At 38.7% G+C, this 11,407-nt stretch overlaps 1 protein-coding gene across 1 annotated transcript; it reads right to left on the minus strand.

Moving 5' to 3' along the window:
- Window positions 1-583: 583 nt before the first annotated feature.
- On the minus strand, window positions 584-7,516 carry LOC134676786 (zinc finger protein 62 homolog). The gene is made up of 4 exons (XM_063535167.1): window positions 7,417-7,516; window positions 6,483-6,728; window positions 5,620-5,877; window positions 584-4,301 (listed from the first exon to the last, which is right to left on the minus strand). Exons 1-4 carry the CDS (start codon window positions 7,514-7,516, stop codon window positions 2,929-2,931), a joined length of 1,977 nt encoding a protein of 658 aa, XP_063391237.1. The 3' UTR covers window positions 584-2,928.
- Window positions 7,517-11,407: the final 3,891 nt, after the last annotated feature.

Below are 11,407 nucleotides of genomic sequence, written 5' to 3' on the forward strand. Positions count from 1 at the left end.
GACAAAGTGATCCAAAACGTCTAGATTATCTTATTACCTATACATTTGTGTAAAAAACAAGTCAAAAAAGTTTGTATTGTAGATATCGTTTGGATTTATTGTTAAAAAAAGGCGTAACTTTGGAATTTTTTTCTATCGAGCAAAGTTTATCTAATCATGTTTTTGAGATCCAAAACGTATCTGCCAGATCCTTAAGTATAAGATATATTTTTTTCACAATTTTAAAACATTGTTTCTTATATTTCTAATGGATTAAAAAAACTGGTTCGCTTAGCTCCTACGGAAAAAGCACGCCTTAAGTATACTTGGTCAAGCAAATCTTGTCAGTAGAAAACGGCGCGAAATTCAAATTTTCTATGAGGCGATAATCCTTCGCGCCTACATTTTTCAAATTTGCCGCCTTTTTCTACTGACAAGATTTGCTTGACCAAGTATAACATCAATTTCAAGGATATTGGGTGTTGACAGCCCCATAATATGTGTATAAAAGGGGTATTGGGACATTTTTTCAACGATTTTAACAAGTCTACAAAAGTTTCGGTTTCGGTATCGGTTTCAGCCTAAACTAGAGCCAAAGCCGAACATTCGGTTTCGGTTTCGGCAAAAAAACATGTTTCGGTCGGACACATAAGATTTATCGATGTTTCATTTTCTCAGACACTTATTTTGCCACAAAAACTTCTGTCCGAATGATATAAAAACATAGTCTTAATTACGGGAAACAATAGAGTAAATTGCAAAAAATATGTACATTAAGGGTACCTAGTTAAGAAGCAGTGATTAGCCTTAAGGTGGTTCGCTTTCCGTACAAAAAACAATTGCGTTTTATTAATTACACAATATTACTACATAAATATATGCGCATCTATCTACTTTCAAATATTTATTTGCATTAAATTGATAGTAAAACTTTGTTTTATACAGAAATCACGCAAATAACGGTTTATTTTTAGAGTCTGGCTACCTACTGAAATTTTACTCAAATGTTTGGCGGGAAATTAAAAAAATCTTGGGTTGTCACACTTTGCGTAGTAGGAATTATAGTTTTGATACTAGAAAATATTTGATTTTCTATGCACACGTAAGGTACCTAAGGATATAAGTTAAATATACGTTGAAGTGCACTCAAAGTCAGCTCACATAATTTCTACAACTATGTAAAGTACAGTCAACGATAAACACATGTGTTAACACTTTCTCACCATATACCATTATAATTCTCCCTCAATTGCTCAAAGGTTAACTGGAAGAGATCCCTTAAAGGGATAAGTTCGCCTTTGTGATGATGAATGTTATTTTTCCTGATGTTTTGTTTTGTTTTTTGTACAATAAAGTGTTTTACTACTACTACTACTACCATTGTAACAAGGCGAAAAATGAAATGTAGTGCAAATAAGATCTAACTCGACAATACCGTAATATTAATCCATCACCAAAAAATACATAATTACTATGCCAAATATGCTAAATGCTAAGTATCAAAATATTTATAGAGCACCAACCTCCTAATTTGTTTACATTTGTTTAGGAGTTGTAAACATTGCAGTTTTTCGTTATACAATGCTACACGTCGACTTCGCACACTGTCGTAATTATTTACGAGCTTAAATAATAGTTTGCGAACCTGAGCGAAATGACATAAATTGACAACTGTCTTTTAGCTTTTTTTAAAATCATAGACAATTGGTGATACAACAACGAAATATCTGTCAACAATTTTTGGCTAGCCAGACTCTATCAATGCAATACCTAAAAAACGTCACTAGAGTATGGCTAGCCAAATATTGTTGACAAATATTTCCTTGTTGTATCACCAATTGTGTATGCTTTTAGAAAAAGTTAAAGTCTGTTGTCAATTTATGCCATTCATTCAAATTGTTCACGATTTATAAGGCGTTTATTTTAAATAATACTTAATAGTAATAGCCTTTATTTGTTATTACATTTATTTATTAAATTATTTTTTTATTTTATTCATTTGCATGTCGCGTGGGCGGAAAAGGCCTCCCCCAGTTTTTCCCATTCCTTCCTATTCTGTGCTGTTCTCCACCAGTATCAGTCGAAATTTCGTGGCTCATCTCTCCGTCTTGTATTCGGTTTTTTCTGTTTTCTCGGTGTGTCCATAAGTAACCATTCTGTGACATGTTTGGTCCACCGGTTATCTGTAGTACGACATATATGGCCTAATAATACTTAAATAATATTAATCATGACTATAATGCCGAGTGTGTTCCGCAAACTATTATTTAAGCTCGTAAATAATTACGACAACGTGCGAAGTCGACGTGAAGCATTTTATAACGAAAAACTGCAATGTTTACATATCGTAAACTATTTAGTAGGTATTAGTATTAGTAGGCTCTATAAATAATATAATATTTTGATACTTTAAGTACTACTTCTAACATTTCTCTTAACTTTGTATAAGTACGTGAATTTATTAATACCTGGATCTCATAAATAGGACAAGTGTGTAAAAAAAACGGATAAACTAGAAGTGCTGGAAAATATCATTAAAATCATAACATTAGAACATATACTTATGTTTATGTCGTTGACTGTACTTTAAATAGTGGTAGAAATTATGTGAGCTGACTTTGAGTGCACGTCAACGTATATTTAACTTAATTATTTAGGTACCTTACGTGTGCAAAGAAAATAAAAAATATTGTCTATTATCAAAGCTATAGTTCCTACTACACACAGGGTGCCCAGCCCAAGATTTTTTGAATTTCCCGCCAAAACTTTGGGTAATATTTCAAAAGCCAGACTCTAGCCGTAATAGGCCCTTTGTAAGACCTTATAAAACATGATTATATAATAAATGTAATGAATGAATTCTTAATTATGAATTATGGTCTTAGGTCACAATGATTCCGTGTATGAATTTTTAAATACATAGCAATTTTACATATTTCATTGGAAAACCTATTTTCTGCAGTAAGTATGAGTTAAGTCATGTTTCCTTAAGGTTGACAGGTGCGTGAATCGTTTGTTGCATATTTTACATGTGTATGGTTTTTCCCCAGTATGAATCCGTGTGTGTTTTTTACAGTCACCCACAGTTCTAAATCGCTTTTTACATACGTCACATAAATATGGTCTTATGTCATCATGAATCAGTGTATGATTTTTTAAACCAGTCCCAGTTCTAAATCGTTTTTTACATACGTCACACACATATGGTCTTAAGTCACTATGAATCTGTATATGTTTTTTTAAACAACATTTGGTTTTAAATCGTTTTTTACATACGTCACACACATATGGTCTTAAGTCACTATGAATCTGTGTATGTTTTTTTAAACAACATCTGGTTTCAAATCGTTTTTTACATACGTCACAGAAATATGGTCTTACTCGTATGTCACCATGGATCCGCGTATGTCTAGTCACACAACTCACACTTTTAAATCTTTTTTTACATACGTCACACGAATATGGTCTTATGTCACCATGAATCCGCATATGTCTATTTACACAATTCACACTTTTAAATCGTTTTTTACACACGTCACACGAATATGGTCTTATGTTACTATGACTCGGTATATGTTGTTTTAAAAATGCCCTAGTTCTAAATCGTTTTTTACACACTTCACACAAATATGGTCTTGTGTCACCATGAATCAGTGTATGAGCTTTTAAGCACTTCACAGTTTTAAATCGTTTTTTACATATGTCACACGAATATGCTCTTATGTCGGTGTGAATTCGTATATGTGCATTCAACCGATATTCAGATTGGAAACACTTTCCACATGTTTCGCAGCAGTATGATTTCTCTCCTACGTTATTACATTTAAAAACCTTAGACTTTGACTGGGTCGAGTGCGTTTTAATATGATGTGTTAAGCTATTTTTTCGCTGAAATATTTTACCGCAAATGTCACACTCATAAGCATGCATTTCTGAATGTTCATACATTTGTTTAGTGCGACCTACGTACATATTCTCACAGTCAATATCGATGTTTTTCTCTTCAGTATCCGATTCCCTATCAGTACCCGCTTGTGGATGGTGTGTGGTAGGTACCTGGATATGAATCATGATATGTTTCTTCAAATCGGATTTCAGTGTAAAACTTTCTCCGCAAAGATCACATGTTGGTTTCTCATAGTCAACTCCAGTGTGTACTTCCTCTGTATCAGATTCCGTGTCAGTTTGAGTTATGTATTGGGTGTCGCTGGCGGCGTGAGCCTCGTGGTGTTGGAGGCGTTTGAGAAGCACGCAGCAGTCCCGAACATCGTATTTGCGGCACAGGGCGCGCTCCTGCTCCTGCGTCCATTGACCATCAAATGCTGAAACATTGTTACAATAAGACCACATAGATGGTTTCAACGAATTATCACGTTGATTAGGCAAACATTTCTTTGCTATACAGCCTAGTAACATGTACGAGGCATCGGCGATAGATGTGGAAGTTTTTGGTGGACGCAAAAAGTAGAAAATAAGGAATAAATAACAAGAACGAGTTTTGGTCTAGTCCGGTTGATTATCTACTGTAAAATTGCATCCCGTTCCGACAACACCCGCCCTTAAAATAAGTATAGTACGAGGCACTTATAGATGTCAAATTGTCAATGTCTTCAAGTTTCTATAGGTACTATTATTATTTGTATGTCTTTTCCATATCTCGGTACCATGGGGTCCCGGACCTTTGGGAGGCGTACGTGGGGCCGAAGCCAACAGCGCAGAGGCCCTTTAAGACACTTTAATCTAAAAGCAAGGGATACACGTGGCGGATACCATCCCCGAACGCACAATGTGATACATCCGGAGATGGTCCCCGCCAGGTGCAAAGACTATTGCAGTGCAGCACTTTTTATGCTGCGATGGGAACTAAGGTCTTGGGCTATAGATTTGAAAGTTGGATGGACTGGATAATGGGTTATGGGAGAGACTAGCGGACACCTGCCGTGACAATCAGTCTCAATATTGTGTAAGACAGGTGGTGACTCGCCTACTAATTTAGTGGGCCCTACAACGGGCGCACGCACAGTGCGACAATAGGGCAACACTTCGGAGCGGCTGTAAGGTTGTCGAGAGGTGAGTCTGCGGTAGCCAGATCCCGGTGATCCGTTCAGCAGGCCGCCGGCGTTATGACATTTTACACTTCCAACCTGGAGCATAGGTCCCGCTCTTGCGACTCCACTCTGGCCGGCCAATCAAGGCAAGCACAGAGGCGAGGGCCAGATGACAGGGCCCTCTGGAATAGGGGTCCGCGGTGTCGCCACTCACCGTCAGCTCGCCACAAGCTGCCCCCGCGGGGCTATTATTATTATTATTAAAGCTTTATTTCTTCCATAGTTTTAACAGTTTTATAAATATATTATTTGACATGAAACTATGATAGTTTTATATGGACCCCGTTTGGGTAAAAGCCTCCTCCAACCCATGCCATTTTTCACGGTCTTTGGCTGACTCCATCCAGCTTGCACCTGCGACCTTATGAATATCTTCTGCCCAACGCCTTCGTGGCTTGCCTGGTTTCCTTTTTCCTTGTGCTATAGGCCCTGACCATGTTGTTGTTGTTGTATAGGTACTGCTAAGTATTGCTAATTATTACTGCGTCCTCAGATTTTCATCGCAACTTCACAATTAAATGAATAAACTCACCATAACTGTGTCCACTCCCTTCCTGCTCCGCGCTTGAAGGGCTGTGGATATGATCCATGACGTGTTTCAATAAATCTGACTTTAGACTGAAGCTTTCACCACACCGATCACATATCGGTACTTTCTCTCTAGCGTATAATTCGTCATTATCAGATTGTGCCTCAGTGTGAGTTGTGTATTGGCGCTTGGCGAGCGTCTCGACGTGTGGAAGGCGTTCGAGTGTCACGCAGCAATCTCGGAGCACAGAGCCAACGCGACCTGGTCACAATGGACATTAATATAGTCTTACAAACCAATTAGTCAGTAGATACGGCGCTAAATTCGACCTTACGCTGTTAGATATTTCAAATATGTGGACATTTCTATTGAAATTCAAAATTCAAAAAAATATTCCACATGTAGGCCTCAGGGGCTCTCTTTATCGATTAGGAATTCCGCGTGCTGTGCCGTACAAACGCATTTTATTTCGTGTATTAGATTTTTTTTCTGCGTTTAAGGCAGATATTTCCATTTCAGGTCTTATTTTTGATCATTTGTCACAGGAAAATAAACTCTTATGCCAGCATATCTTCAGAAAACTTGCGTTTGTGCGGGACAGCGGTAGGCAACTTCATGGAATGCTGCAAATTAGTTTATCAGATGGTATTCATTTTCATTTCAGTGCTTAGTAGCTAAGTACACTTGTATCCAAAATTTACAAGAATCCCACAGTTGGGATCATGTACTTCGTGAGAATACCGCGTTACGATATAAATGTTATAATTCTAATGGCATAAAGTTACTTTTATTTCACTTTACTCTTGCAAATCATGGATATTAATATAGTACATGAGCCCTTCATTATATAACAATTCAGAACTTACCATTAACTACTAGAGTGACGTCAGGTCGATATGGACATTCCTGTCCCAGAACAAGCTCATCTTTGACTTCATGGTCTGTGTACAGGCCGGCCAGCACGGCTGCCTCACTCACACCACACTCACTGTCGGAGCATGAGGGATCTTCCTTGACTTCATTTTCACACTCCGTCTCTTGCTTGACACGCTCTGCCTCCTTCAGACTGTCTGAATGATGTCCATTCTGTGGCTCTTCTTTGATGTGTACTCCTAAATAGATAAAAGATTCATTTAATCAATTTAAATGCAGAACAAATGAAAAATGTAATGATGAGCCTTGAGTGTTTACTATTTTTAAACATAAACTGCAAGCAATGCGTATATGCATTCACTGTCATACAAAATAATGTCATCTGGCAGTAAATTAGTTAATACTTTCATACTAAATTGCAATCCTATGTGACGAAAAAGACATAAGACAAAGTGATCAATTTTACACTATACACGTTAAATATATTAAGTTATTTTAAGTCAAAAATTGCTTACCATGTTTCACTCTCTAGCAAGGAGCATCATCAGGAGCATGCATTGGCAGACTCTAGCAAGGAGCATCATCAGGAGCATGCATTGCATTGGCAAATGTTCAAGACTTACTTACTTGTTATGAAAGTGACTGCTGATAAATCTTCCAACATGGACAATGTTTTAATATTTATAAATGAAATTGTTTGTAAATTCAAAGGGTCTGGATTGTAATATGTACCAATTTACACCAGAAGCTTTTAAAACCCTAGTCCGGACACAAAAACAGCTCCAAATTAGCACATATTTTGGGAGACCAAGTCAGCTAGCAATCTTACAGGTAACTAGGTAAGTTACCTAATGTAACCATGTTGCTTCTTATAAGTTACCTACAGTGTAGATGCACCCTACTATGTACCAACACTCGGCGACTCACCTGGCGCCGCGCCGGGCGGCGGGTGCTCGGGCTCCGCTTCTGGCTCGGCGGGCTCCTCCTTCACGCGCACACACTCAGACAGGCCGCTGGAACCTTCCATTCTAGACTCATACAACAGGACAACTTAATAACAACAACGAACTATTATAATTATATGATCATATATATAATATATTAGATATTTTGTGAATTATAAATAGAACAGCTTTCTGGAAAATTACTATTGTATTAAATACAAGATACCATGAATTTACTTAATACTTTGCTGGATGTAAATATATTATCAACATAACCTCAAACACAAACTGCCATGTTCGCTGTCACTGCCTGTCTCTAAAGGCGTTTACAGATCTTAAAACGAGTTGCGTGCGATTGTCGATTACGTTTGGAGAGGCCTTAAGAGATTATTGTCGACATGCGATATACATATGTATGTATGTATGTATAAACTCTTTATTGTACAAAACACAAAACACAAATTTTGTGGCACAGGATAGGCAGTACAAAGGCGAACTTATCCCTTTAAGGGATTTCTTCCAGTTAACCTTTGAGTAGATGAGAATTGAAGAAGAACGGTAGACAAATATAGCACTGAGTACAATAGACTAAAGGAAAGTCAATCAAATTATAAAAGAGGGCGAAAATAAATAATATAAGATAAAATTTGGAATTAACAATATAACAAATATATAGAATACCTACGTTAAATATAATAAATATATAATATCTATAGTCACGTACGAACAAGTTAATTCCGGTCCGATAGCCACAGCTTTTTTAACTGCCCCTTAAGCGACGCAACGGACCGCGATTGCCTTAAGGAGGGAGGCAACTCATTCCAAAGTTGAACAGCTCGTACCGCAAAAGATTTACCATACGCACGAGATTTGTGATGAGGTGTTGCCAGTGCAAGATTGGTACTCGATCGAAGGCGATGGCCACTACCATCTGCCAAAAACTTGAATTTTTGTAAAAGATAGAGAGGAGAAGAAGGAATAAAAAGAACATTAAAAAGAAGAGAAAGAATGTGCAGATCCCTGCGACGGCGGATGGGAAGCCAATTAAGTTGAGTGCGAAATAGAGAAACATGATCGTATTTCCTTAGACCGAATACAAATCTTATGCACATATTCTGCAGGCGTTCAAGCTTGTCAAGCAGTTCCTGTCTCAGATCGAGAAACGCAATATCGGCATAATCGAGAAGTGGAAGAAGAAGAGACTGAGCCAACATAATTTTAGTCGGAAGCGGGAGGAAATTCTGCAGGCGCCTCAGGGAATGGAGAGAAGCAAAAATCTTTCGGCTGATTTCAGAGACATGAGGATCCCATGAGAGCGTCTGGTCCATAGTAATACCGAGATTTTTGACAGTGGAAGAGAAAGGAATAGGAGTTCCGTCGAACAAAATATCTGGCAAGGCCCGGTAAGACAGCCTGGAGATAGAGTAAGGACTACCAATGATTATTGCCTGCGACTTTGTGGTGTTAACTTTCAGCCCGAAGGATGATGCCCATACACGGATAGACTCCAAGTCGGAGTTCATTTGGCTGACTAGAGAACTAATGTCATCAAGGTTGGACGCTGAATAAAGCTGTAAATCGTCTGCATAAAGGTGGTATGACGAATGTAAATTTTTGGTTATGCTATCAATAAAAATTGAAAAGAGTAAAGGAGATAGTACACCTCCTTGAGGGACACCAGCCGAAAGTTCAGTCCATTCGGAGACCTTGTCATCAACCCGAACTCGTTGCCGTCTCCCAAAGAGATAACTACGGAACCAGGACAGAGCTTTAGAAGAAACATTAAGTCTATTCAGAAATGCAAGAAGTATATCGAAGTCCACAGTATTAAAGGCACTACTGAAGTCCAAAAGAACCAAGATAGTGACCTTTTGACTCTCAATATTGTAACGAATGTCGTCGGTGACCTTGACCAAAGCAGTGACTGTGCTATGCCCGGGGCGAAAACCGGATTGTAGATGATTAAAAAGGTTATGTCTGTTTAGATGTGAGGTAAGGCGTCGATTGACAAAATGTTCGATAACCTTGGAGAGAATAGGGAGAATAGAAATAGGTCGATATTCAGAGATAGAAGAAGGGTTGGAAACTTTAGGGAGAGGAATCACGCTAGCGTATTTCCAAATAGAAGGAAATACCCCAGAAGAAAAGGAAAAATTTATAATGTGAGATATGATGGGGGAGATATAGTCTGCTACGAGCATAAGCATGTCTAAACTAAGATTATCTTCACCGACGGCTTTCGTTTTAAGAGTCTTGAGAATAGCATACGTTTCTTCGGGTGAAATATTACCTAGTTCAAAGGTGGTACTACAATTGGGAGGTGAAGAGTTAGCTAGAAGAGCTAAAGAACTTTCCTTTGTAACAGGATTAAGGCAAACGGGCGATGTGCTAAAGTGCAGGTTAATATTATTAAGGTCTGGGACAACATCTGAATCATTCCGAACTTTGCCAACCCCAAGCGACTTGAGGAAGTTCCATAACCTAGCGGGGGGGCATTCATCAATTGATTTATAAATGTACCTACGCCTAGCATCTCTGCAAGCCTTATTGCAACGGTTTCGCAACGTAACATAAGTCTGCCGGTTTCGTTCTGTGGGTTCATGTATAATACATATATAATAAATGCTGCTTCAAGGCTTCAATCTAATTGTAGTGTATGGCAGGCGGCCTTATACAATTCCATAATGTTCTTTTCTGTGGTATTTTCATTTGTAAAAAAAAGCATAGCTGTCATCTTGCATAGTTTGTCAAACCCATAGATTTATAATATATAGAGACGGTGTCTCAGCGAGCTGTCACTGTTGCCACTTTTGTTTAGTGTACGATTAACAATGAGGCCCACCTTGCTGTAGCCATGTCGATAAAGTCATATCGATAAACTGTCGACATTTCTTGCAATTTTAATTTTACTTCAAAAGCGCCCTCCAGACTATGCGCGTGAATCGCGGGCGAAGCCGCGAACGCGAGTGTGGAGTCTAGTTCGCTGATATGCGAAATCGACTCCAGACTCGCGTTCGCGGCTTCGCGCCGCGATTCGCGCACGAGTGTGGAGCGGGCTAAAGGCTTAACGATACCTAAAATGTCCAAAAACGCTTTTATTCTTTATTGTGGTTATCAGATCACAATTTTATAGTCACGCCCAGCAGGGAACCAAAGGAAAGTTCAGATATTCAATTAAAATACATAAATACCTCCTAAAATAGGTGTTCCGCAATAATTGAATTATATTATTATATAGTAATATATTCATTATCCATTAGCATTTCAATTATGTTTATGTTTAACGAAGATATTGAAGCTTCAATTAATCGCTATTTCGTTCCGCTGTGTAGCGTTTATCGATATATAACATGATTAAAATCGACTTTTCACATCCCTAAAAGAGCACACATATACGCTTTTACGCACACATACACAGCCTGGGCACATCAAGAAAGGCAACACTTGATTTGAAGTCCACCTTGTCAACAGTATGGTTGTCCTTTTTTGACAAACGGCATTTTTAAAAGAGCGAGGAGAGAGAAATGATACTAGTTGCTGCGCCGTGAAAGAGAACAGAAAACGTTGGGCCCTTGGTCAAACCACTGTCAATAGAAAAAGGCCTGAAATTGTCTATGGGACCATACCCTCGGTTTTGATTGGTTCTGATTAGATTGAAACGGGGTGTACATTTCTAAAGCCTCCTCCACACTCGTGCGCGAATCGCGGCGCGAAGCCGCGAACGCGAGTGTGGCGTCGATTTTCGCAGACAGCGAAATCAACTCCACACTCGCGTTCGCGGCTTCGCCCGCGATTCACGCGCATAGTCTGGAGGGGGCTTAATGCACATTGGGATGGTTTGGGACGGTAGAGGAATTAAACACAAGCGAAGATTTTTAATTGCTCTATTTTATTTTATATTATTTAACCATTTTTTTTTTTGTTAGCCTGGATAAGTGTCCCACTGCTGGGCAAAGGCCTCCCCTCGTTTCCTC

This window comes from Cydia fagiglandana, chromosome 25 (genome assembly GCF_963556715.1).
Source record: "Cydia fagiglandana chromosome 25, ilCydFagi1.1, whole genome shotgun sequence".
In the NCBI taxonomy this organism is placed as follows: Eukaryota; Metazoa; Arthropoda; class Insecta; order Lepidoptera; family Tortricidae; genus Cydia; species Cydia fagiglandana.

Coding starts and splice junctions, on each gene's coding strand:
- LOC134676786 (XM_063535167.1), bottom strand. CDS start 7,516: ATGGAAGGTTCCAGCGGCCTGTCTGAGTGTGTGCGCGTGAAGGAGGAG. Junction 5,878..6,482: donor CGTCACTCTAGTAGTTAATG/GTAAGTTCTGAA, acceptor CATTGTGACCAG/GTCGCGTTGGCTCTGTGCTC. Junction 4,302..5,619: donor AGGGAGTGGACACAGTTATG/GTGAGTTTATTC, acceptor ACAATGTTTCAG/CATTTGATGGTCAATGGACG.